Source organism: Tympanuchus pallidicinctus, unplaced genomic scaffold (assembly GCF_026119805.1).
Source record: "Tympanuchus pallidicinctus isolate F22 unplaced genomic scaffold, pur_lepc_1.0 scaffold5, whole genome shotgun sequence".
In the NCBI taxonomy this organism is placed as follows: domain Eukaryota; kingdom Metazoa; phylum Chordata; class Aves; order Galliformes; family Phasianidae; genus Tympanuchus; species Tympanuchus pallidicinctus.
The window spans coordinates 37,902,279-37,930,053 of NW_026294769.1; the positions used below are offsets into that span (position 1 = coordinate 37,902,279).

A 27,775-nucleotide genomic window follows, 5' to 3' on the forward strand; every position below is an offset into this window, starting at 1 on the left:
GAATGATGAAAAATCACTTTCTTTTAACCTTGTTAGAAGCCTTGTCAGTGCAGCTGGAGAACTGCATAAAAGAACATCTAAAATGATGGCAAAAACCACTACAGAAGTAATTGGAAAAAAAATGGGACTGCAAAATCAAAACTGTAATTTCTTAACAATTGCCCTCAGTTTTAAAATACCAGTTTAGGAATGATGGAAAGTGAAATTTTTTACATCATTTAATCACCAAAAAGATTAGGAGTCTCCAAAGCAGCAGCAGCAAGCAAGGGAATACTTTTATATGTATATATAATGATACCATCTAGCAGAGAGGTCGTTAACCAGTATGCTTTCTTGGAAACAAAGATTTTCTACCAGAAATGTGAAAATTGTGATTCTATGGGGAAAATGTTTCATCCAAAAAACAAACAAACAAAAATGATAAAACATTTTGGACTTCACGCAAAACTTCTTTTTAACTTCTGGAGCTATTCAAGATTTGTCATAAATACTGTAGTTCATGACTTTAACACTGTTTCCCCTCCAGCAAAATCAGACCACAAAAAAAAAAAAAGTCACATGTGCTTAAGATTACACAGGACTCAAGGCAGATAGCCTTGAGCTTATGCAAGAATTAAGATAAAGTGGTGCAACTGGCAGCAGTTCAGCATTTCTCAGCTGCTCGCTTACTCTCCCCAAATGGGATTGGAGAAAGAATCAGAACGGTAAAAGTTCCAGAACTCATGGATTAAGATAAAGATAATCTTCTACTAAAACAGAAGCTGTGCATACAAGCTAAGCAAAACAAGGAATTAATTCACTACTTCCTATTACAAAGCAGATGTTCACTTCCAGGAAAGCAGGGCCCAGATCACACGTGACTTGTTGGAACGTCCACTGTCCCTCCTCACCACTCAGTACAAAGCTACCATCTGTCAGACAAACTAACACTAACACAGCAGTATAAATCCAAATACTTTTGATGTTTTGACTGACCAGCCTGGGCTTGATACCTCCAGACTTTGGAGAAAGGACTGGGAGGAAAAAAAAAAACCTTTGATGCACAGATGAAAAGTAGTCTGTAAGAAGCAGATTGTTGCAAATGCAGGAAATGCTCCAAAACCGTCAGGTTTTGTTCCTACAAAAACTTGTTTACCAAAAGTTGTGTGATGTTAAAATCACAAGCAACACCAAAGAGCTTAATAAGTTGTTTGGATTTTTATTTTTCAGTTAGGATTTAGGCCTCAAGAGATTCAATAACTGATCAATAAAAACCGTAGGCAACAAAATGTTTTTGGAAAAAACTCCATTTGGAATTTAACACTTCCTTTAACTCATACATGACTGTCACCCATACATCTTTTCTTCAATTCTTGTAATACTTTCCATCATATAAAAAGAATGACAACCTGTACTTTGAGAACATCAGCATTAAGATATGTATTTATTTTTTAAATTCTGTCTTCGGTTTTTGTGCCACCATATGCCTAAGCTGTTTGTTTTGATGACATTATCCCAGAAGAAGAGAAAAAAAAAAAAAAAAAAAAACCTGATGAAGGAAATGTCAAAGCAGTCATTACAGAAAGATTATAAGTGAATCAGAAATCATTAACCGTGAATTACAGGTCTAAGAAACAATATCAAAAAAGGTTTATTGCAGAAAAAAATTACTTATATGTGTGTGTGTAGCTCCAAAAGTAATACATCCTATTTATTTCCACAGAAACTACAATAGATACAAAGAGCTCAATAACGCCATTTGATGGAGCAAATTCTGAGCTACAAAAAATTATTTTTCCACATAGTCACTGCTAACAGCTGTGCATTTTCACAAGTGATGAACAAGAGCTGCATGCTGCTCTATCCAAAATCTACCAGAGATAATCTTGACCAATTCCCAGCTCAAAACAGGGATAACTTTAAGGCTAAAGCCATGGCAGATAGGCTCTCTTGTGGAATTAATGAAAATACTCTTTTGTGTCTACATTTTGAGTGCTAAGATGAGAGTTCTTTGATCTCATCCACGTCATCTGTGAAGAATGCAATAGATTTCAGCGCTACAATTGGTGATATTTTTCACCAGAAGCTTTAATTCCAGCTTGTGAATTACTTCTGCTTCTAATTTAGAGATTTTTTTCCTCAATCTATGCAGTACCACCTCCTTCTGCAAGTCAGAATGAAAAATCTGTTTATCCTAACTGTTCCACACAAAAGCCAATGTCTAAAAAAATATGTGAAAGTTCCAGGTACACTGACTGGAGTGTTTATCTTAATGCAAGTCCCTTCAAACATCATCCTTGACACAAAGGAAAAGTGTGATTATAAAGGTTGACAACCAAAGGATAAATGGAATGGAAAGACACGTAAATAGATTAATGAGGATTATTGTAGAGCATAATAATTCAAGCCACAACTAAATAATGCTGCTAATAAACCCTGTACAGCTTAATTGCAGTAAACCAGGTGTTCCCTGAGGAGCAGCATTCATTCTAATGAAAGAGGCCACCCAGTGCCAAGTTGGTTGCAAGTCTTAATTCCCACTGCTCTTCTGAAACCAATCAGATTTACTGGTCTGTTTTAAGTCACATTATTAATGGACAATCTAGATCATCAGTCTTTTCTACTCTCACTCCAAACACAGAGTGCTATAGCCTAACTATCAGTATGATGCTCCCTGGATAAAACATTTAGGTTACTAATGTATTGAAGCTAAAGGAAAAACTCAGCATTGCTCTGCCAGCATACACCTGCTACCAACCTTCCCACAGGGCTCAGAGCAATTCCAGAATAGAGTTCAGCTCCTCCATTATACGAGAGACGTATTTCCTCGTTCTTAAAGCTCTGGCATTTAGTACAATAAACTAATGATCCTTCCTGTCAAGTGTTTTTCATTTTTTGGACTTAATTGGATTTTAAAAAACAGTATTTTATTTCATCAATTGGAAGATTAGATCTGACAAACTGATGTTCTAAGAATAAGTCACTGTCCTAGGATTCTGACTCCTAGGCCTGATGACAAAAGTATGCTATTCATTCACTTCAGGTATCTCAACATTCTCCCTTTCATTATAAGTAACAAGTTTTGTGGTTTTTTTCATTGTTAACATGTTCTGAGGAAACATCATCATGTGAATTTGTTGTTTATACATATATAAACTATGACATGCATGTTGCAGGCTTTTGTTTTATCTCTGGGGCAAGACAAGGACAAGAAAGGGCAGGAATACTATTAAACTGGATCAACCTGGAGCCATCTCCAACATCTCTCAAACACCAAACCAGTCCATCAGAGTGGAGGTAGGTGTATGGAACAGGAGACTCCATCAATGACTGCTAGGTGCTGCTACTCAGATTCTGGACATATCATATGTGTGGGGAAAAAAAAAAAAGCTCAAGTATTGACATCTCATGAAAAAGTCTCCTGTCTTTAAATCCACATCACAGCACAGTAGTCTGGGAGAAGAAACGTGTCTTCATTTTTATTTTTCCACAGACCAGTTTGTGCATTGGACTTTTAAACTCCTTTCTGTTTTCCAGTATTTCATTTTCAGTATTTACTGTTCATTGTTGCCAAGCAGTTGTTCTCTGAAGACATAAAGAAGAATTTTTTTTTCCATGCAGCTCCATAATGATATTGATAACTTTCAGCCCATAAAACAATGCTTAGCAAATAATCTCTTTCCTTGCTTTTCGCCTACTTTGAGTAAAATCCAACTATAAATAATGCATGGAGAACACAGTTATGACAAATGGTTTCCTATAAAATAATATGATACTAGAGTATCTGATAGGAGAGCTCTGAAAGTCTGATGAACCATTGTTACCAGCCTCACAATTCTCCATGAAAAGTTACTTGAGAAGTAGGAGAAAATATCTGCAAATACTTTGCTGTAGAGCTAATGAAAAACTTAAGACGACCACCCATTTTCTGTGCAACTGGAATATGCAGGGGATTAAATTACTTACAGTCAAAATGGGATTGAAATGTCCCATAATAAGAGGCTTCTGAAAATAATAAGGGAAGTGCAGAGAGGGAAATTCTATGTTAAAAGATTGGTGTATGGATATTAACAGACCTGTATTCCAAGTTTTTTTGTCTAGCTTTTGTAGATTTTAAAAGCACTTGCTTTACTTGAAAAGCAATTTGAAAGGTTTTATTTAGCAATATGCCTTGCTAGAAAGCTATGTCTGTGTGGTGACAAATAGTTCTAATATCTCTATTTATGTAAAAGTAGGCACTGACTTCAAAGTCATTAGACAGGTAGCCAGTCTGTGCAGTCTTAGCAATGTTTGTTTGCCAGTGATCTACCTTCTGCAGTTTAAATTGGTTGATCTGGTCAGACTGCAAGATTAATAGCACTTCAACACACAGGCCTATTTCTAAACTCTGCCAAGGACAGTAGTATTTGCTCCTCACTTTTTCATTTTCAGTTTACAGAAAAGTTTCTTTAAATTCTTGAGGATGAATAATGCAAATAAAAAAAAAAAATCAAAATTGTTATTGGCAGCTGTTTTATTTAACTGTAATGTCTTCTTCAATGCTGAAATACTAAAAATCAGAGTAATAAATTTACCAAGGCTGGAAAAGACCTTCAAGATCATCCAGTCCAAACATTCACCTATCTCCAATGTTTCCCACCAAACCATGTCTCTCAGTATAAAATCTAAACTGTCCTTGAACACCTCCAGGGTCGGTGACTCCACCACCTCCCTGGGCAGCCCATTCCAGTGCCTGACTACTTTTTCTGATAAGTAGTATTTGCTAATGTTCAATCTGAAGCTCTCCATGACTTTATTTTCTCTGCATCCACTGATATGAAAGTGATAAATTTTCATCAAATGTTATCAACACTGTTTGTTTTTGTGGGAAGAATAATAATTATATAACCTAAGTTCCCTTTTAAAAATCCTCAAAGTTGTGGTACATCAGTTTCAATTTTCATCAGGGTTTAGGACTATGCAATAGTTTATGCAGAGAGCTATGTTAACATTTTTCTTTTGAGCAAGGGTAAAACAAACACAGAAATTCAAAACAATACTATGGATACAGAGTGAAAATATAATATCTTGCAGATGACAGGAAGTAAACAAAGTGTTTTAAATATCAAGACAGACAATTATATATCTTAAATCCAAATGTTTCCTCAAGCTGTTAAAGCAACACCTCCTTGTGTTTTTTTGGCCAGTCCAGTGTAAGCCAAGAGCAAATCTTCCTCAAATCTTACCTATACTTAGTACAAAAGCACAGCATAAGTGCTTTACACATAATGAGTGAGAAAACTTAAAATATGGAAGCTCCCTTTTCCTTGACAGTACATAAATGTCATCTATGCATTTAAATCATAAAGTTATGAATCAGTGATTAAACAATGATCTATGATTAATAAATTATGAACATGGTTACATGATTCTGCAGAATATTTGAGATCCACTGATTTGCTGAAGCTGTTTTGCTTATATAGCTGAATATTTAAGCATTAAAGAATAAAAGAACAGCTTAGCCTCCTGTATGGGGTCAGACTAGAGGCCCTTTCAGCATGGAAAACAGCTTTCATCTATGGCCATTAGCCACTGGGAGATAGTTAGCCAGACACTCGCTATAGCTAGAAAACAGGGGGAGTAGCCTCTTTGGTATGTACAAAAAGAGGGCAAATGAACAACTTGTACAATCCCCCTCAGTATATCTCATTAGAGGAGCACTTGCTCCTCAAAGTTCAGGACACGGAGAATTTTCCAAATCTGTTGCAATTTCACCATGACATATAATTCAGAAGGCTTTGATGTTTGTGTAAAACCTTAAGCGGCAAATTCTTTCAACTCCGGGCAATTTGTTCCAGGATTTACTTCTCTTAAGTTAAAAATAGTGTTGTTTATTTCTGCTTGGATTTAACTGTTGCTTTCTAAAGAGTTCTCTGAACATGTTAGTGCAGTATGGAGGAACTCCAGCTCCCATCTGCTGAATATCTTTGTGCGTTAAAAGTGCATATGCAAGTTAAAAAAATATTAACAGAGACTGCAGTGAGAAAACAAGAGCCTGTAGAAGAACCTGTAGAGAAAATAAGAACCTCTTACAGAAAGAAAACCAGAATTGTAAAATAATATTTACATGATTATAATTTCAGTAGGATGAAAATATTAACATGAACTAGATATTTTATGCCACAGTTCCAAACACTTTTTTGGGGATACAGGAAGAATTCAAATCTGCTGCCACTATGTTTCACAGCAGCCTCTGCAGCAAAAGTGAGAAAACTTTTGATGCTCGTGGATATTTTTTGATCTTGTGGTAACTCTGGGATTCAGTCTTCTCTGATTTCAAATAGGTAGGAGGGGAACTTCTATAAAGTACTGTATAGTAAAAGGTATCTTATTCTTTATTTAGAATGAAAGACTGACATCAGTAAGATTGAAGACTGTGGTTTGCCAGAGTGGTTTGCCAGAGTTCAGCTAATACTTTTGCCAGCTGAATTATAACTCAGTTCTGACATTTTGCAGTTTATCTTCTCTTGTTAAAAAAAAAAAAAAAAAAAAAAAAAAAAAAAAAAAAAAAAAAAAAAAGCCATTAGGCAAAACAGTAAGTCATTATTTTACTTCCTCTGAAGTGAGAACTGAGAACAAAGAATGGGAAATTGCTGGTCACCATGGAAATCTGCTAATCATGCAATGTGTTTGCGCTTGTTTAGACTGGAGAAGGCTCTGGAAATAACTCATTGCAGCCTTCTGATAGTTGAAGGAAACTCATAAGCAGAAGGGGCACCAGCATTTTGTATAGTCTAATAATGATAGGACAAAGGTGAAAGGCTTTAATCCAAAAGAGTGGATATTTAGAAGAATTAGGAAAAAATGTTTTGCTTATATGGTGGTGAGACACTGAGAACAGTGGAGCTGTGAATGCTCCATCTCTGGAGGCTAGGCTGCATGGGGCCCTTGGCAGCCTGATCTAGTGTGTGGGAGTTGGGTCTGGATGGTCTTTAAGGTCTCTTCCAACCTGAGCCATTCTATGCCACGTGAGCCTTAGTTTTAGGTGAATGTGTAAATTATCTGATAAGTTTCTGTTCCTTGGGGAGAAAGCAAAATTCTTACTTTTTTCTTAGCCTAAAGAAATCAAGAATAAATTATTTCTTTGCAATATGATCACTGGCAAAACACTCAGATGTATGAGGAGTAGAATTTTATGTCTTTTTTTATCATTTGGCAATTGCCAAATTGTAACAAATCTTGCCCTTGAAAATTATCATTACTATTAATTTGCAAACAGTTACTTAAAGATGCACATTGTTGCAGTGGGATTTCTGAAATCTCAGCACAAATCAAGTTATTCCCCAATACAATCCAGTGACATTAACAGGGACTCCAACAGCATCCCAGTGATACCTGCTCTGCTCCAAACGACACCACAGCTGTGTGCTTCAAGTTGCTGGACTGATAATTAAGTTTCCATCCCATGCTGCCCACAGAAAACAGATAATGTAAACAAATTTTTATGTTTTTCAAAAATTAGATATAAAATCAAGGATATGAATATGACTGTACTTGCCCATGCAAACTGAATCCCAAAGATAGTTCTCCAAGACTATTTCATGAGTACAAATGCCTATGGATCTTCTAAGATGGAGGAAAATGTAGAAAAAGTGCACAGTGTGTACGACGATGCAGCAGATATAGCCAGAGATACTCTGTACCTCAGGCTTAGGATTTTCAGCTGCCAAATCTTTCCCATAGTAAGCGGGCTGGTAAAATAGAGGCATTAGCAATGACTAAACTAAGAGGTACACTGTAGAACTCTAGATCTTCTACATGGCATCCACATCTCTGAAGCTCACTACACTGCATCCTGATGGTTTACCCCAGTATATTGTTTTTGAGACCAACAAGTAATTATAGAAACTTGCTTCCAGCTGAAGAATAACGCAGCTGAAATTTAGCAGCTGAAAGTTCCCCTGGCAGTATTCTCAGTTCAAGAGAATTATTTATTGCTTGATCACATTGGCCAACTGAAAAAGTAGAATCTGTAGGAAAACAACATTGTGTTTGGGCATGAGTCAGTGTTGTGATTCCTTTGTTATTTTATTCACAAAAGGGCAAAAATCAGATGTATGAAAAATTAGAACAAGACAAGCTGTAAAGTGAATTTCTAAAAGGCAAGTTTCATGTTGCTTTGTGCCTTGGATGTGCTTTACAGTGCACTTCTGCACAAACTCACCTACCCAAATCTACTTTTCCTACACTGGAAATACCAATCCCAGTGTACAGCCTGTGAACAGCTGATTCATACAAATGGATTTTCCCTAGACAACCTTATCAGCTTTGCCAGCTACACCCAGCCTTCTACATCACAGTTCATACAAAGACAAGCAAACTTTGTTTCTATCACTTTAGTTATAGCAAAGAAAACACACTTGGGCAGCATCTGTACATAGTGAATGAAGAATAAATGAGGAAAGTTTGAAAGCTCTGAGTCTTTGATTTTTTATATCTGAAACTAACCCTGCTCAAAACTCCATGAAGCCATTGAAATCTGTGTCATTGTTCATTTTCTTCTGCAGAAAATATATGTCAAGGAGAGTAAACGAAAGTATTCATTAATAAAAAAAGAGTGAAGAATACCCAGGAAATAAATCCAAAACCACAGAAAATCAAATAACAGAATATTAAAATGTCCTCAGTAACACAGAGAACAAATGCCACCATAAGTCACTAGACATGATGGTCATTGCATCTGACTGTTCTCCTGGATTAATAGTATACTGGAAGGCAACTCTAGAAACACTCCATCAGTCCACATGCAAGGTGACACAAATGGACACAACATACTGCACACAGTCCAGGGAAAATTGATGTCAGAAAGCTGGAGAAAGAATGGACTCCATTCATTATCTCTTGTCTCATTATGAATAAAACAAACACAGGTTCAATAGCCATATAAAACTTAAGATTTTCCAGAGATTTTAAAAGGTGTGTAGAATTGCTGTTCCTAAAATAGAGATTTGCATTTTGTTCATTAAGTGCTTATTTTATGTTGAATGGAAAAGAAAGCAATTTTTTGGAAGAGTTTTGATTTGTCGTTCCAAATTATGATTTAAAATTTCAAACAGTGTAACTGTGATTTTTGAATCAATTTTCCTATGAAGATATTTGCTTTGTCTTGTTTTAAATTAAAATCAAGACCTTCATAGTTATAAAGGTTCTAATTAGTCAACATAAGACCTATCTTTTGAAAATGTGTAGATTTACTAATGACACTAAGAAGGTCTGATGTTCTCCTTCACAAATTCATTGACACTGGCCAGCACAGTGCACTGAATACAAGTTTGCTATTACAGCAATGACTGTACAATGGTACTGCTCTGCAGAATGCTCTCCAAAATCTTGTGTGTCTTCTGCCCCTTAACAACGTGCACTCACCAGTCAGTTTTCATCTTAATAGAGCAATTGGAGTTGAATTTTAAGAACTGAAGTTGTCTGATAAACAAGAAAATTTTTGCAAATTGAGAGATCCTACCACTAAAGATATTCTTACATTTACACTTATACTTCATTATTAAGCAGAATGAAGTGTGAATACCTGCCTGTGCAACCTATTTTGGGATACCTGTTCAGCAGGGCGGTGGGACTCAATCTCTTGAGGTCCCTTCCAGATTCTACAGTTCTGCAATTCCTAGGTGGAGGCTGAAGGTTTCTCTCTCACATTTGCTCCTTTCAGTAAGGGACAGCTGGAAATATACTTCTCTGTATACCCCTTGTTTGAAGTAGCAAAACTGTTCTGTGGAGGATTAACTAAACCTCGCTGCACTTTGCTATGCTCTCTCAAGAAAAACTTGCTTTATGAAATAATTGAGTCACTAACTTCTTATGGATTGGAGAATAAAAATCTGTAGGCAGCATGTTCTAGCTTTGATGCTCCCATTTTTCACTTTCATTTCAACTGCCTCACCAACTTCAAATGCTTTAACTTTACCAGTGCAGAGTGCTGCACAAAAAGGCACCTGATAACTTTACAGTGACAGTTTTTTTTTCACAGTCACTTTCTTTCCCTTTAGTGCAATATAATAATTTTTTATGAAGCAGGTAAGGGCATTTCAGCCATAATGGCTTGCTATAAATTTGAGTTTTTATAACTTTGTGAAGCATATATATATGGCACTAGAAAACTGTAATATCAGAGTGCTAGAGATTACAATGTCATGCTATAATGCAATGGAAAATATAGTAATGATTGCATAGTAGCAAAGTCCTAGGCTGCAGCAAGTGAGGATTTGCTCAAATGCAGCAGCTGTAGACACAGAAACAAAGAAAAGAATCTGCTTACCCTTAGAAGACCTCAGGCAGGCAGGCTCTCCAGCAAAATTCCTCACCACTGCCAACCCTTAAATGAGGTCTGGGAAGAGGGTGAATCCTGGCTCCACCCTCTCTGGTCACTCAGGTGCATTGCATGCACCTGAGCTTCCCTGGGTTGGCCCTGCTTTCCATTTGCTGCTCAATCATTGGTTCAAGCCATGACTTAGCATTTCCACTACATGTGATGAGCCCACAGTATGTACAGTAAGTCTGCAAGATTGAGGTAGGACCTGGCTTACAGTGTTCTACAGCTAGAAGAGACTAAACAGCAAGCAAAACAAGTGTGATTCAAGGCACTGCATGGCAGATTTTAAGAATTTGATATATATTGTATATTGTTCAGCTTTTGACATTAGTAAAACTTACTGCATTTACGTGCATTTCCAAGCACTTTAGGTCAACATTACTCCCTTGCTGCAACTCCAAGGGATCTTGCAATTTTAGGACTTTACCACATGTGCAGTGTTGGTTATTGCTCTGAAGATTTTCTAGTATGATACTCAAGTCAGGAAAAAGACATCAGAAAAATAAACGATGCAGGCAAAGGCTAGAATTCAAATTATTTCCCTGTGGAAACTCACTACAGAATCAGAAACTGAACATTGTTAACAAGGAGGGAAGATAAGTTTTAGACACAAGGAATCTCTCCTGAGCCAATTTCCTCATTTTTAGAGAGGTGGAATGACGTTGACCCTTCCTGTTTGGTTGTTGCTTTTTTGTTGTTGTTTAGTTTGGTTTGGTTTTTGTTTGTTTGTCCATTGGAGCATTTTTTAAGATTTTTTTTTTTCTCCCCTTTAGGAATGATCACCATCACAAAATTATAAAAGCAAAAGGTAGTAAAGAGACATTCTGTTTCTTTTGAATGAAATAACAGAACTTTAAGAACATTTACTTCCATCTGTCTTTTGCTGTTTGGCAAAGCTCCTGGTGCACAAGAGGTGCTATCCAAATATGTGCCATTTAAACTTAAAAGCATTCTTATAGCCCATTTATCAAATTGTCTTGGTCCTTATTCCTTCAGTAAAGGAATCTCTTTTGTAGCAAATGAAAAGAATACAGCCAAGTGATTCATCTCCAGGGAAATCACAGCATTAACAGTTCCATCTCAAATGACATATAACTGTAGTATAAGTAAAGATTAATCCATCATCGTGGTTTCACATCTCAGAACCTGGCTTGCTGTACTTTATAGCATTATTCCATCAAAACCACAAGACAGGATAACCCTTCACAACTAGCCAGCAGTCCCACAAGTATTAAAGATCACTTCCTTATTTCCCTTGCCTGATGATTGTATAAATTCTTCCTGGCAATTACTTTTAAAGCCTATCAAGAGTAAGAATAGAAGCCCAAGAAGAAAGAATAGATAGAGATTAAGCATGTCAAAAAGCTTTGAATTATCGCAGTATGTTAGGACAAAACTCCAAAAGCTCTATTTTTGTTGTTGCTGTTTCTTATAAGGACTTTATCCAATGCAATTAATATATTTTTTCAGCTGCTAATGGCTTCATGCTTCTCAAGTACATGCTGATTAGTTATCAGATTCCACTAGAAGTCTGTGTTGGCCTTAGCATTGTTATTAGATTATGCTGGAGTCTCTGTTTTAGTTGATAAATAAAAATAATTGTGTACTTGTCCAGCTGCTGATATACTGGGAGGTTATTTTCATCTTGTCACCTGTGCCTCACTGAAGCCACAGAAATTAGTCTTTTTTTATTATTATTATTTTTTCATGAAAATAAACTAAACCACAGGTTTTTTGTTTCTTCACCTTTGGCACTCTCTCAAAGGAGCTGTAATTTATTGATGCACTGAGGAAATCAGACAATGATTATTTGCTGGTGTTCTCATTCTCCATCTGGCAAATTCAAACATAGTAAATGTGTCATAGCTGATAATTCTTATGGAATAGATGTATTTTCATAGTGGATCTGACAAAAAAAAGTGAAGAAAAAAAGAAAGATATATTCATCTACTTCTGTGTGATACCACTGATATCACAGTGGATACATTAACAATTTTCTTTGAAGACTTCTTGAGAACTGGGCAACCCAACTCTAAGGAAAAATGGTACAACATTGAAATGAATAAAATTCTTGGCATCCTCTGCCTTAGCTTAATTGCCCTCTTCCAAGAGCTGAATTATTATAAAAGTAGTTCTCCAATTTCACCCAAAGTTAATATTTTCCATTTTTTCTTTCCAGACCTCAACCCAAGTACCTTTCTGCCTTCATTCACTTAAAAAAACATTAATTCATCAGCTATCATTTAACCTGTTGTTCTGTAGGACAGGCTCTTGAGGACATCTATGTAAAGCCACAAGTACAATGTGCAAAAAATAAAGTGTAGTAGATCACATTCCGTAGTATCAGAGCACAAAGCACTGATGCTCACTATGTATGCAGCCAGCCAACTCAACATGAAAACACATACATGCAATGCATTGGTTTCTCCTGTTATAAGGTACACAGTGAAGGTCTTCTCTATAAAACTTCAATTCAGACTCTATCAGGATAAAAAAAACTGAGCTGAGGTTCTTTGAAAACTTTGCTAAAAAGCAACAGAAATGAACAACAGAAATGAACAACTATATTTTACAACTATCAACTATGTAAGTATATATTACAACTATTGTATTTACATTGATATTCTTTCACCAATTATCAGACAGATCTCTAAACCCTTCTGTAAGGTAACTGTTATGTTATAGACTAAAATGGTGATTGAGCATCTCATGAAGGATTATGGCTGGCCAAAGAAGTACAAGCGCAAACAATTTACCCATGCTTCCCATGTAATTGGAAGGGGTAGACCCTGTGCTCATCTAAGGATTAGAAGAAAAGAAAATATTTGGACAAAGATTGCTTCATTAGGAAAGTGTTCCTTAGCTAAAGACCATCATTGCCAGCTGAGGGAGTCAACCTTTCTCCTATATATGACTACTGATATTCCTAACAATGCTTTGCCTGGTATTGTGAAAAACTTGTCAGTAGTTTTACTGCTTTGTAGAACAAACACCTGCCTGGTCCCTGGGTTATTTTTTTGCTTCTGATGTAGTTTCAGAAGGAGCAAGTGTATTTTACTGCTTGGAATTATCAGCCAAGGAACATGAGAAGAAACTTCTTATGGTGATGCTATGGGGGTGGAGTAGAGAAGATGCTATGTAGCATCTCTTGGAACGGACTAAAGCAAAGTTTTAGAACTTGCATGAAAATGTGATATTTGTGAACAGAAAACCTCTTACCACGTGGGGAAAAAAAGTGCTAACATAACAATTGGAAAAGGAAGATGAGAAGGCGCTCAGAACTGAGAGTGAAGGCAACACTTCCATTCCAGTGGGTCTTAGCATCACAGTCAAACTCTTCCATGGACTTCCTGCCTCCATGGACTTTTGGTCCAGATTTCATACAGCAGATGTTTAAGTGAGACTGAGAACAGTCATACACGCATCAGAGAACAGGACCTGAAGTCAGTACTGCTGCCTGCCAGTTTTGTGCAGCTCAGTGCACTACATCCCCACCATAGTTAGGCCCTGAGCTCCTCTACTAGCTGCGTTGCCTTCCAATCAACAGCTCCCTTCACATTTGGGGAACAACCATGCAAACAAATACTTCAGGCATTAAAAAAAAGCCACCAGACCAACTTTCTACAGCACCTTCTGCTTCCTGCATTTAACCATCTGGCTCTTTAGTGCACATGCAGCCTTCCTTCACTGCCTGCTGTACTATTTTCAGGCTGCTCACTGAGGCATCTTTGTCAAGGAAGGAAGCTTAACAAACGTTTTTATCTTGCAACTGTATAAGTAATGTATCAATGTATCATTAAATGCTTCTTGATTAGCATAATTACAATGTTGTCCTTTATGGAAAAGTTAATGTTGCATGTTTCCCAGTGGCATGGATTTATTCCAGGCATAGAAGCAGCTCAGGTCCAGTGACTGAAGTAAGTGGCTCATCAATATTTGCAAGAAAGATGAAACAGGCAAAACACAGATAAAAATACAGAAAAACACACTGTGATTTTGGGTACTTTTTTCCTTGTCAGAATTTGAAGCTTAGGGGTTTTTTTTGTTTCTTTGTTTGTTTCTATGCAATAAGATGCTGAAAAGGAACAGTCCAGTGAAGAAAGGATTGAGAGCAAGCAGGTAAAGATCATAGATGAAAGACAAGTGAAGGAAAGTAAAAACAAAAGAGAATTTTTAAAAGTTCCAGCATATCACAGCATTCACAGTGAGGCAGAAAGGACTGGATGCTTAGTTCTGCTGCATGTCAGAAGTTAATTATGCAACCATTTTCATAAATACTGGCTTTTTTCCCTCTTTATACTGCCTGGCACTGACAAGTCCTCAGAACAGATTTAAATTCATTCTCTGCTTGTTAGCAGTGAGCTATCCATTCCAGAATCTCTAGTTGCCTGGTGCTATCCAGATCGAGTTGAAGATGTTACTTCAAGTTTCTCAATAGAAGAAAAAAAAAAAAAAAAAAAAAAAAAGAAAGAAAGAAAAAAAAGCTTTTTCCAAATGCTGTTTTGGAAAGCTCCCTCTGATTTAGTGCCACTATGATTACAGCAGAAAATGCTTGGACAGTCTCCTTCCTCAAACTGCAGAAGGTGCTCTCAGTAGAAATAAGAACACACAGGTTTGTCAGAATCTTGATTTTGTGTGTTCAAGTTGACATTTATTTCCTGATACACTGAGGCAGGCCCTCTGAGAAAGGAACAACACTTCAAATCTAATATGCTGGCTCCTTAATAGTATTTCTGCTTTCATAATTAGTAGCAAACCTCTCCCCTCTGTCCTGAAGATTGCCCAATTTCATATAAATAAGTGTTCTGCAGCCAAACTGAGTAAGTGCTTTTTATTACATTTATTGTCTTCAAATAGGCTACAAAAGAGGAAATAAAAAATTAGATATAAGTCCTGTCATAGAACACTGAAGCCACAAGTACTGCCAGACTGGGTTATTCCAGCTGGCAGCTTCGACATTTTAGTCAAACACATAAGCTGCTCTGTGTGCACAAATGGTGGGAACAAAGGCATACATGATTTCGGCATACTATATAAATTACAGTCTACCTAAAGATATACAAAAAAAAAAATCCGGTTTTGTCTAGTTTTCAGCACCTGGGAATGCAAGTGCTATTCAATATATGGGACAGTTTGATCTAATGGGTGGCAACCCTGCTAAAATTGATTTTTCCAAAGAATAAATCCCTGGATTGTTCTCAGCATCTCTGAGTTTGGGTTTCCTGATAAAAGTAGGGAGGAAAAAAACATGGGGGGAAGATTCTGTCCACAGATAGCCAGTGTCTTGGCTTAGAAGTACATAAGCAAATTCTTCATGCCTCCTGATTTGAACAGCATATGCTTGCTGAGAATGCTCCTTATTCCAGCAATGCTTTTAGCAGGCTGAACACAGCGATAAGCACATTGTGGCTATAGGAGATGAAGGCCAAGCAGCAGCCCCAAGGCAAGATCTAGCCAGGGCCCAGAACAGATGACAGGCTTTGCCTCTGGAACAAAAAATTTTCTTCACCAAATGCCAGATGTTGGTAGTTCACAGACTGAAAGGTTAGAAATATTTCATTTGAACATTTGGACAAGGGGGAAGCAATAGGAAAGGCATGAAGGGCTTAGCAATCTCTCCTAAGCTGATAACTTGACTACATCAAGCAAAGGAAAAAAAAAAAAAGAAAGAAAAAGAAAAATCACACACACAAAGTGGCTTCATCATAACATGCAGTAAGTGATATTTGCTACTCTGCCCAAATCCCTAAGTTTCACATCAATCAAGTTTTCTGCAGAAGGAAGATTTTATTCATCTTCAGGCCCAGTCACAGAATGTTTATTTAAATTACAAGTTCTCCAGATACTACAGTTCTTAGCCACACAACATTTTGATCCCTAATCTGAGGACTGCACATGCTGGGGCCATGCCACACCTGTTTAGTTTTAGTGTCCTGGGGTGTGACATAGATCTTGCTCTAGTTTTCATTATGAGTCTTTCTTCCTCCAGTTACTACCTTTACTTTTGCTTTTCCCGAGACTTCAGCTTTGCCTAGGGACAAATAAGGACACTTGCTACCTTGTGAGGGAAGCAGACAGGTACAAAAATGATATAAACATTCAGAGACATAAGTATCTGGAGCACAGGAAGAAAATTCTACTTTATGTTTTGGAGGGGTGCACAATGAAGAGAGCGTCTGGCTGTATACAGCTCCAAGGAAAAAAGAAAGACTTGAAAAAAATTCAAAGTTCATTAGATTCAAAGCCTCTCTACAATTATTTATTATTAGCAGAGTATTTCTCTCTACAACAGGCTTCCATTTAAACAAGATGATATTCCTTTGCAGATACATTTTGTTCAGGCTTACAGATTGACTGAGGTTATCTATTTGTGGAAACTGGTAAAACTATTGGATATTGATTACTGTGCAACAGTTGAGGCTCTGGAACTAGGAAGTGGCCTTCCAGAGATACTTGTATCAATTCACTTATAACAAATCTCTCTCATAAGAGAGCCTCTGAACCACCTACAGGGCGCTGAACACAAAAGGCAGTAGTCACACTCAACTGTAGTAGACAGAGCATCTTTCTGCCTGCATATAACTACAACAAGAACTCAGAGCCTCTACTTTGCCTCCTCCATTTCAAGTAGTGGGGACAGTGTCTGGCAGCAAAACAGTTTCCATTGGCATAACAGTAAAAGCCTGAAAAGGCTTTGAGGCTCTCACTTAAAAGGAACCTCACCTCATACTCTTTCTCTCTGTGTTTCCAGAGTCTCCTTCACGAAATGTAATTTAGCTTATTCGGAGACACATCGCACAGAAAATAGACATTAAATGAAGAACAAAAATTCAGTCTCTACACAGATAAGAGCCAGAGCACTTTCCAAAAATTCATGGGGAAACCTCAGTAATAGCAACCCAATCAGTTCTCTCCATAACAGGCAGCATTGTGAATGTAAAAATCAGAAGTCAAGCAATATCTAAAATTAGGCAACAAAGTAGATTTTTGTTGTTGTTCTGGTCTATAATTAATTAATCTGTGTTCTAAATAAGGCCCCAACAGATAACTGACCGGTTCTGCCAGTGGCTGAATATGAGGCTACAGAATCTGTACTAAAATATTGCCAGAAAAGGAGGAACACAGTTGCACAGTAAAGGTCTCGGAAACACAGCTGTGTGCTCTGCAAAATGATGTGCATGATTTGCTCTACCTCAGAGCCTCCTCTGAGCAGTTAATCACATCATCTTGCCCCCAGCAGCATTATAGGGCTGGCATTTTTTGTATACTTGTATTTTAAAGACAGATACTGCTGCCACTATTTGTTTTATTTTCACTTTCTCTGCCTGGCAAGGCAAAAGCAATACAGGGTGGTATCTTATGAAGTCTGTACACTTTAAGCTTGGGAGACGAAAAAAGTGCATTGGTTTTACATCTACCATTTGCTATGGGGGGGTTACAGACACAAAGAAAACAAGAAAATAAGAGAAAAGAAACATATTTTAAGTTAAAAATGATAGGGGAAATTACCTAAGTTTTCTTAAGTACTTGTGCATCATTTTGCTTTGTTTTTAATAATAGTGCTTTGCAAATATGCATTTATCTTGTCTTGATCCAATAAGACACAGGCTTCAAAGCAAGGCAGATGTTGAGCCCCAGCTTTCTTCGGCATAGCTTCCGTAATTTCATAGTTGAAAGGGAATGCATGGCTCTATGTATTTCAGGCTTCAGGGTAGGTAACAGATACCTCTAAAGACAGCATGTTTATCCTATAAAGGAAAGACTGATGTGGATCAGGACTATGTAACAAACACACCTAAGCAGTGGCCACCAAGTTACCTCTCCTTTAGAGGAAGTAAATCCGTCCTTAACCAGTACAACTTAGAACACTTTATTAAAAAAAATGCCTTCAGAAATATTTATTTGAAAGGAAAAAATACTCAAGCTGATGAAAATCAGTATTGGATTCAATAGGATTGGAATAGGATAGATATTGGAATTAATAGGATTTTTGCATTGGGATTTTGAGTCCCAGACTTTCGGATTTTTTCAAGAGTGAGAGGGAATGAAAAGAACGGTAACACATTTTGAGATTAGCTCTGTTAGTCATGTTACCAAGCAAGAACAGACAGCCTCCTTCACTTCCCCCATCTAAATCATAGTAAAGTTACTCAATAGATTGTTTCTGTCATCAGACAGTTATAAGAGTACAGAAGTAAAAGCTGGGTACATGTGTTAAATGGCCAGAGAGTAAATTGGATTTGTGAATAAACCTTGACATATTAAAAAGTATCACTTGAAAGTATGCTAAAATATAACCTTGGCTTAGTGGTTTTAATAGTTATGAGTCATGAGACAATAAGCAGCTCTTTATAGTCTGTCTCTGTGGAAAACCCTATTTAACAATGACCAAGTAGTGTTTTAAGCCTGTGAATAAGTAGCTCTCATCACCATGACTACTGTTTTAATTATTTTTATCACTGTTTGGTATAAAAGAAAAAAAGAAAAAAAGGCTCTAAAGGAAAAACCATTATTAGAGCCTTTACTGTTAAATTCCAAACCACATGAAAGAGATCACCAGAAGTGTCACAAATACTTTAGTACACAGAACAGCTAAGCATATGTTTAATGAGGCATTCTGATATCTCATAGCAAATAGATGTACAGTGGAGAGGGAGGTCTCCAGATTTTCAAAAGCTAGCTATCAGAGCACTAAACTGTTACAACAGATTACAATTAACTCTTTGTTCCCCCATTATAAGGATTGATGTACCTGACTGTTAGAGTGTGCATCCTATTACTTAGACAAAGATCAATTTCACCAAGCTGAGGGCTTGAAGCAGAAGAGACAATGGCAAAGACATTCTCTCCACAGTTGCTTTTCAGTAAAGATGTTACAGTCGTGGAATGAAACACCATACTAATGGAGTAATAGTCATGTTACCTAAAGTTAAGGAACAAGTTCTGACACCTTAGACAGCTAAGCTTCATGGGACCAAAATTCATTCTCGCATTCAACAACCAAAGCAATCCCAGCCAGGAGCAGTCATAATCCAGTGTGAGCCTGATTGATTCATTATATTCTTCATAGTTTCCTCCAGTAAACCCTGATGAAGTACAGTACTTTTTTTTTTTTTTTTTTTTTTTTTTTTTTTTTTACACAAGCCAAACTCTGTGGTTTATTCAGTTGAAATTTCAACTGACACGGTTCTGTTGTATTTTTATTTAAGTTTCATCTTGGTCAAAAGTAATTACACAGTTTAGTTGCTGTAATAAGGAAAGGCAATAAAATAGGTAACTGTCTTTGAGTTTTGGAAGTCAGAAGAGCACTCATATCTTTAAGTACTGTTCATATTTCAACAGATGAATTTCTAATTATATTTACTGTAGTTTCATACCTTACTTTTGGTCCTGCAAATGGATTATTTTTCTTCTAACACCCTGCTTAAATGTATTTTAAATTCTCATGTTAAAACAAAGCCATTAAGGAATTTATGGAACTAATCTTTAATAGAACAAGTAGTACACTATTTAGTTTAAGCCATTAAGTTCTTAAGAACCTATCAAAGTACATGAATTTAAAACCATTGCTAAGAGTTTGCAGATGAAGCAGAATGTTCTCATTCACACGTACACAGAACATTAAGAGCAAAACTGGAGAAAAACACCTTAAAGTTCAGTGAATTTTAGAATGCCAAAACAAGCAGACAAATAAGAGTACAAGTGAACTATACACAGGCATTACTTCTGGATTATTTTTCCCTCTTTACTCAGCTACTACTGTTATTCTATTCTATTGCCCATGTTTCAATATTACAACTCTCCAAGAGGACCTGATGGACACAGGTTGATTTCTTCTTTGTTAATACATTGCAAAAGAAATCAATCACATTCCTTAGTTAATTCTACTCTTCTCCAGTTTTTGAGTGCGTAGAAGCCTGCCAACCCTGATCTAGACCACGATGACCTAAAGTTTGACATAAGCCTCATTTACTCATGCACAACTTAGGTTTTGAAGTCTATGCATACATACAGTATGCAGACATGGAAGATCTCAGGAGAAAATATTGTTTACAGCAAATTTTGTTCACAGCAAATAGCTAATGTATTTAAAATCATAGCAAAAACAAACAAACAAACAAAACACACCTATGTGAATAGATTGCACTGAGCAAGTTACTCATGGAAGCTGTGAACTTGCCATCACTGAATGCTCTTTAGAAGGATAGACTGATCTTCATTTCACTTAGTATTCTGGCAAGCTTATTCCTTTGCACATAACAGATCTATTAACCCAAACTGTCTTCCTTCTAAGATGGGATTAAAAAATATTTACACTTCAAAATTTTATATTCATTCTCTTCCTTGTGTTGCTAATACCATAATGTATACTTCATAGTAAGTCTCAAAGGCAGAAAATGAATATGCTTTATTGTTTCAGAAGCTGCACCCTAGCTCCTCTGCTGAGCTATCTTCTGCACTGACTTCTCTTTGCAGGAGTGCCTCATGTGGCTTTTTTCTTCCCACTTCAGATCACAAATGTTCCTCATGACTGACTCAGTTACCAGTGGGAGGGATCTTATGATTTTGGGCAGCAGGAGGAAGGGATACACTCTGAAGTTCAGACACAAACTAATTGAATGGAAGAGATACAAGATCTGCAAAGTGCGATAGTTTGTTAAATTACTTGTCTGCTACTTGTCTAGGTCAGCACATAGCAATACCACAGTTTCACAAAGAAGTAACTGCTTAAAGAAAGATATCCCTGATTTTTCCTTAGCCCTCAACCAGGACATCATAAACTACTTGAAGTATTCATAAGAAAGCACAGCTAGAAATATTCTGCATGCACAGATAATGGTTGCAAATTAGCGTTTTCTCAGAGCATGACAATATGTTAGCATTTCTAACGACGAGCTGGCACTACAGTTGTCAGCATGCATAACTCCAATAGCAATAATGGGGACATACTTCATTGACCAAGAGATAGATTTGGCCTACAGGTTTTAATGACTTCCTGAGGACCTGATCTGGTTATTAGATTATACTGACAAGTCCTTAAAGTCTTAACTTACAAAGCTTATTGGATCATTCTTAACCTTGCCCGTTTATCTTCACTTCCAACTAAAGGAAGATTCTCAGTATACATGCTGAGCTATTGACACACATGCTGTGGCCTGGACATATCTGCACAAGAACAAAAGTACAGAGTTTCTAAGTTTATAGAAGTCACCAACAAAGGTTCAAATTAAAGTCTCTGGATTGTTTCTTGTTTTTCCTTTTTCTTATTTCAACCTCTTTGAGTTTACCTTTAACCATGTAACAGAGCAGAGAATAATATGCGTAATTCAGTGGACTAATCCAAGAGATATTTGCCACCCCAGATATCAATCAACAGTCCTACAGGAAAAAAAAACTAGCTCATGCCAATGAGTTTACACAACATTCCCTCGACTGTAAACCACCTTTAACATGAGACATAAGTAATCTGAAGCTCTATAACCTTTTCTTCATGTCTTCATGGTCAACTCTCCAGTACTGACTGTTACAGTTAGCTCCTCTTTCCCTAGGCTAATAGCAACCCAATCAGCTTAAAAAAAAAAATAAATAAAAAAAAAAAAAATAAAAAAAAAAAAATAAAAAAATTAAGAACTTGAACTTAAAGACAGAAATAAGGAAGGTAAAATAAAGTTATCTTCCACTCTCCACTGTATTACACAGAAGATTTTTTTAAGTCATCCATGGACATCAAATCACAGGGATTAGTAAAGAAAAACCTGAAAAATAACTGGCTGGATTGACAAATAGGTAATGTAGAAAGAAGTACCTTACTAGCAGATAGCAAACAGCTCTAATCTGCAACATACACACATGGTTTAGCGGATATGGTAGCGAGGGGATGAAGTAGATGATCTTAGTGGTCTTTTACAACTACAAGAACTCCACGATGACAGCAGCACTGCTCATCAGTGTAGCATTCAAAAAAAACCAACACAGTCAATACAACTTTTCTGCTGTGGAATAACAATCAAATTCAAACAGTAATGTTTCCATAGATTACACAGACTTTGATTTTTCTCACACACAAGACCACCTATTTACCCTAGTATTTGTGACCTCTGCTGTAGTCTCCAATCAGTCAAGATTTTGAACGTGAAGACAGACAGAAGTGGCACAACTATATGCATTAAGATTCTATAGAAAAATAGAGATAAAGCAGAAAGAAAATTAATTTACAAATATATTTAACATAGCATAGAAATAAAATTAAACATAAGACTCTCCAAATGCCTCCTTTTACTTCCATAGACAATACAATAGGCATAAAGAGAACAAAAGCACTGTAATGCAGTGGTAAGCACAGAAATAACAGCAGAACAGCAAGGTACCAGACTGCAGTAAGTGAGGATTTGCTCAGATGCAATAATCACAGACACAGAAAAGAAACTACTTACCTTCCAAAAGTCTCAGGTTAGCAGAGATCTCTAACAAGACACTCTTACACCACCACCACCACCACCAATCCTTAAGTGGGTTCTGGGAAGAGGTGGAGCAGGGATCTGCCCCTTACACTCAGGTACATTGCATGCACCTGAGCTCCCTTGGGTTGGCTCTGCCAAATGCTCAATTACTGTTTCAAGCCTTGACTTAGCATTTCTGCTACAAGCACGTTTTGATAGTGTAAATTCTCAGCTGCAAAACACTATTTTTCAACATAGTCACCACCACACCACCCTACACTTTTGCCGATGATGAACAAGATCCTGCTGGCAGTATTCCAAAATCTGCATGGCCATCTGGAATGTGGCTTGTCTTTCATGCCACTGTCACCACTGCTAAGATGCACCACCCACCTCATCACTGTGCCCACATCCACTGTTTGGTCCCTATAAACATTCAGCCATAGTTAATGAATGTCAGTGAGTGCCATTTTTTCCACGTGGAGGAATTCAACGTCACACTTTTCTGTCAGGCATCATTTTGTCAGAGTGCCCCTCTGCTGCCATCCGTCACATGGCAGCAAAATGTAATGGAATGTTGGTGGGAATGTTTCACCTTACTGCAACAGCACCACCAACCACCCTTGATGTCATGAACCAAAATTATAAAATCGGAGGCATTACTTTCAGAATAGCCCTCATCTATTGTAATCCTTCAGATTGTTATGTTTCATTGCATGCTGGAAGTGCACTCTCCTCTAATTGCTCTATTCATGTCGTATTTCATCTACACAGTTATTTCCCAATAAAAATGAACACAGGAAGACTTGTATGGGACCAGTGCATGTACAAAGTAGATTTTTACAGTTTAGTTTTGACGTGTAATAGGCCTGTAGAGTAAGCAGGAATATAAATATTAGTACCCCTAGTCATATCTTGGTGACTTATATTAATACAACTTGTGTATTGATGACAAAAAAGTCACAGAGCACACAGTGTATTCTGTATTGCAATGTGTCATTTATTTTATAGCTACAAGCAGTACATAATAAAAGATAAATAGTTTTCTATGGCAATATTTTTTTATCCATTTACTGATTGATTGGTTTGCTTGAATTCTCATACTTGTGAAATCCCAGTTATCCAGCTAAATGTGTATCAGGGCATGGGACAGTCAGAGCTATGTTTCTCTCTCACTTCATGGTGCTAGCTCAAAGATACTGAAGAATTTTGCCAAATTATTTGGCAAAAGAAAGCATGAACTACAATATTAGCTTCAGGTATGCAGTCAGTACTGCTGGTCACACCACAAAAGACACTGTTCACTTTGACTGTAAGTGATGCAAAATTTTATCAGATGCACCACGAGCTCATGAAATTCAATCTCCTTTAAGCAGCAAAACAGATAAAGCTGAAGCCAGATAGACAGATACTCCGTGTTCTTTCTGGGAAAACAAGGTAATCGAGCTCTGAATTATCCTCTACAAAAGATTGCCTCCCGCGGGGGTCCATGTAAGTCTGCCGTTATCTCAGCATGACAGCGGGAAAGCGCGAAGGTATAAGAGCTCCCGTCGGAGCATCCCGCTTCACTCCATACCCGTGGAATCGAGACGACGGGCGCAACACCGCCCGAGGGAGCGCAGCCGCGGACACCCCGGGACCGGGCGGGGGGATGCGGCGTTACCAGACCCCGCACCACAGACAGATGCCACCTGGAGCTCGGATTTCTCCCACCTTCCTTGTGCTGCGATCTGCCGCCGTCGGGAGGAGATGCGACTTGAGGTAACTGCCCCCCAAACTCCTTTCCTCCTCCCCCCTCTCCCCCCCAGGGAAAGCTCCAGCTCCTGAATTTTGCACGCTCCTCTCCGCTGTTACCGATGCCTGTTTGTTGTTCCTAGATCGAGATGAGCACGCGTTTAATTCCCAGCTGTGCTTAGGATCCGGCCAAGAAACCGCATCAGTGCACCCGGGGCTGCCTCCGGCTCCTGCCTACATCCGCCAGGGAAAGGTGAGCTTTCTCTTCCTCTGCTTTTAACACCCCCTGCCCCAGGAGAACGGGTGGGGTGGATTATTTTCGAGGATGGAGCAAGACTTTCCAACATTAAACTTCAGCGACCACCTCACATCCTGCTAGCCTGGCCCCGGGGCTCTTCACTTCCTATCTCTCAGCCCCAAGCATCCTAGAGACATCAGATCCCCTCTTTTCAGCTCTTGGCAGTCCTGCCTGGGAGAGTCACCCTGAACCCATCTGTGAAAGGAACTTCGGGGAGGGACTGGAGAACCCCTGCAGGGGGTCACCTTAAGGTGGTGCAGAACTCTGCACTGCCTTCTTCACCCCCAACCCATTAGAATCTTAGAATCACAGAATCGTAGAATGGCCTGGGTTGAAAAAAGACCTTAAAAATCATCTAGTTTCAAACCATGAGCAGGGTTGCCAACCACTAGACCAGGCTGCCCAGAGCCACATCCAGCCTGGCCTTAAATGCATCTATGGATGAGGCATCCACAACCTCCTTGGGCAACCTTTCCAGTTAGCTTGGGCAGAGGTCAAGGACAGTCAGAAGGGACTGTCTCTGTTACAACTGGATGATGGGACTTTCTGCCAGCAGCTGAGCTCTCAACAATGTCCCCTTGCTCCCAGCAGGACATCTCTGGTGGGACACACATGGGAGCAGAAGGGAAGACACCAGTTGGTTGGATGCTTTGAGGAAGCAAGCTTGAGAATAACCAGGTTCCTTGCCTTTCTCTCCTAGCCCTTCTTGCTACCAGCAGGTCTAGGCCCTCTGCTGTGACCATGGAAAATACCTCTATCCCTGAGCTCAATTCTACGTGTGTGGCTGGGCACACAGACTGTGCAAGGAGAGGAGATGAGGAGCTGAATATTCCCACTTCCCCACCAAGCCCCAGCTCCTACATCACGATGCCTGTCATCTATTCCATCATCTGCGCTGTGGGACTGACAGGTAACACCGCTGTCATCTATGTAATCCTCAAAGCCCCAAAGATGAAGACAGTCACCAACATCTTCATTCTCAATTTAGCCATTGCTGATGAGCTTTTTACCTTGGTGCTGCCCATCAACATTGCTGACTACCTGCTCCTACAATGGCCCTTTGGAGAGTTCATGTGTAAGCTCATTATCTCCATAGACCAGTACAACATTTTCTCCAGCATCTACTTCCTCACTGTTATGAGTGTTGACCGCTACCTTGTTGTAGTGGCCACCACCAAGTCCAGGAAGATGTCTTACCGCACCTACCGAGCTGCCAAGATTCTAAGCCTCTGCATCTGGTCCTTTGTCACAGTCATCATCCTGCCCTTCACTGTCTTTGCTAAGGTACACAAGGAGCAGGGGCGCTCCCAGTGTGTTTTCGTGTTCCCTCATCCTGAAATCATGTGGTGGAAAGGCAGTCGGATCTACACCCTTATCTTAGGCTTTGCTATCCCAGTGTCCACCATCTGCATCCTCTACACCATCATGTTGTGCAGATTGAGACGTGTGCATCTTCATAGCAATGCAAAAGCCCTGGATAAAGCAAAAAAAAAAGTGACGCTGATGGTGGTTGTCATCCTGGCTGTGTGTCTGTTCTGCTGGACACCTTATCACCTTAGCACAGTGGTGGCCCTCACCACAGATATCCCACAAACTCCTCAGATTGTTGGGATTTCCTACTTCATCACTAGTTTGAGTTATGCCAACAGCTGCTTCAACCCTTTCTTGTATGCCTTTCTGGATGATAGTTTCCGGAGGAGTTTTCGTAAACTGATGGACTGCAGGACCACCTCATAGAGCCAACACCATACTCTCTTCTTACCACTGTCTGCTCTTTCTGAGGGTACTGAGCCCAAAGAGTGCTTTTGCTCCAGCCTTCCTGTGATGGTCCACAGTGCTTCAGATTGTCTCACTGCCCGAAATACAAACTAGGGACAGATGGGTCATTCTCAACTCAACTTTCTAGCACCTATTTCCTCAGCATTGCTTTCCATCTCTTTCCCTCGTGTTTGTTTTTTCCCTTCTCTCTCATGTGCTTTCTGTCCTAATGTGATAGCTCACACAGCTGCAGCAGATCCCTTTTCTGTTTTAAAATTTATTGCCTTGTGAGTTTAAGCCACATGACTCTCACTGGAGATTTGTAAAGCCAAATAAAGGTGTGTTGTGAAGTGTCTTGCTTAATGATTCCTCAATCTCCTTCATATTCTCCTTACTTCTTACAAAAACTATCACAAATTTACCAGTACTGAAAAAGGCAGAGCTCCAAAGAATGAACAATAAACCAAGGCACTGGGTAGGGAATAAGCCAAGGGAAAAAAATAAGACACAGGTTATTTCATACAGGAAAATGAGAGAAAATAACACAAACCCATGAGAACAGACAAGAATGACTTCAACCTTGCATTAGGGATGAGCCATCCATCACTGGCAAATAAAATAGCTAGATATGGGTTTAGAACCCACTGTGGAAAATAGAGTAGTTCATGGCTGTATTTTCAGCTTTTTTTTTTTTTTTTTTTTTTTTTTTCCAGAATTGATGTTTACTTTATTATTCATCATCTATTTATGGTCAATTGCCTTCCTGCACATAATTTTATTTCGGTCCTATAAAATGAAGGTATTTTTAATACAAATTGGCCCTACTGCAACGTGGAGAAGATTCTGGCTTCTTCCCTACAAATGATAAACGAGTAGATCTTAGATTACTTCTAACATTAATGAGAAGGAGAGAAAGGATCAGTGGAAATTTCACCAGCATTTGCATGTCTACACATTGCACAAAGTGGCTTTTTTCTCTTTTATCCTGTGTTAGCCCTCCAAGGAAAACTGAATAAAAGTATGGAATACTGCGAAAATAGTTGCAATCTCTTAGTATTTTCTCATCTTAATGGTCTTCCTTGTACTTTTACCTATGAGTACAGAGGGGCAGAGAAACGTAGTTAAAGAATTGCATTTTCACTTACATGGGAAAGGAGAATGGGTTTCAGGAGGTCCACAAAGACCTGTGCAGCTCATGCTCAG

The 27,775-nt window shown here is 38.3% G+C and overlaps 1 protein-coding gene and 1 long non-coding RNA gene across 3 annotated transcripts; one reads left to right on the top strand and one right to left on the bottom strand.

Moving 5' to 3' along the window:
• Positions 1–1,182: 1,182 nt before the first annotated feature.
• On the bottom strand, positions 1,183–22,802 carry LOC128090722 (uncharacterized). The gene is made up of 3 exons (XR_008211073.1): positions 22,777–22,802; positions 22,424–22,516; positions 1,183–3,564 (listed from the first exon to the last, which is right to left on the bottom strand). It is a non-coding gene; the product is annotated as an uncharacterized LOC128090722 (long non-coding RNA).
• Positions 22,803–24,285: 1,483 nt separating this feature from the next.
• Positions 24,286–26,865, top strand: NPBWR1 (neuropeptides B and W receptor 1). Of its 2 annotated transcripts, XM_052703194.1 has the most exons (3): positions 24,286–24,543; positions 24,660–24,769; positions 25,515–26,865. In XM_052703194.1, exon 3 carries the CDS (start codon positions 25,556–25,558, stop codon positions 26,549–26,551), a length of 996 nt encoding a protein of 331 aa, XP_052559154.1. In that variant the 5' UTR covers positions 24,286–24,543; positions 24,660–24,769; positions 25,515–25,555; the 3' UTR covers positions 26,552–26,865. The 2 variants fall into 2 exon arrangements, with proteins under 2 accessions (XP_052559154.1, XP_052559156.1); XM_052703196.1 differs by lacking the exon at positions 24,286–24,543 and having other exon boundaries at positions 24,626–24,769.
• Positions 26,866–27,775: the final 910 nt, after the last annotated feature.

Excerpts from the sequence above, each read along its gene's own strand:
- NPBWR1 (XM_052703194.1), top strand. The coding sequence starts at position 25,556 with ATGGAAAATACCTCTATCCCTGAGCTCAATTCTACGTGTGTGGCTGGG.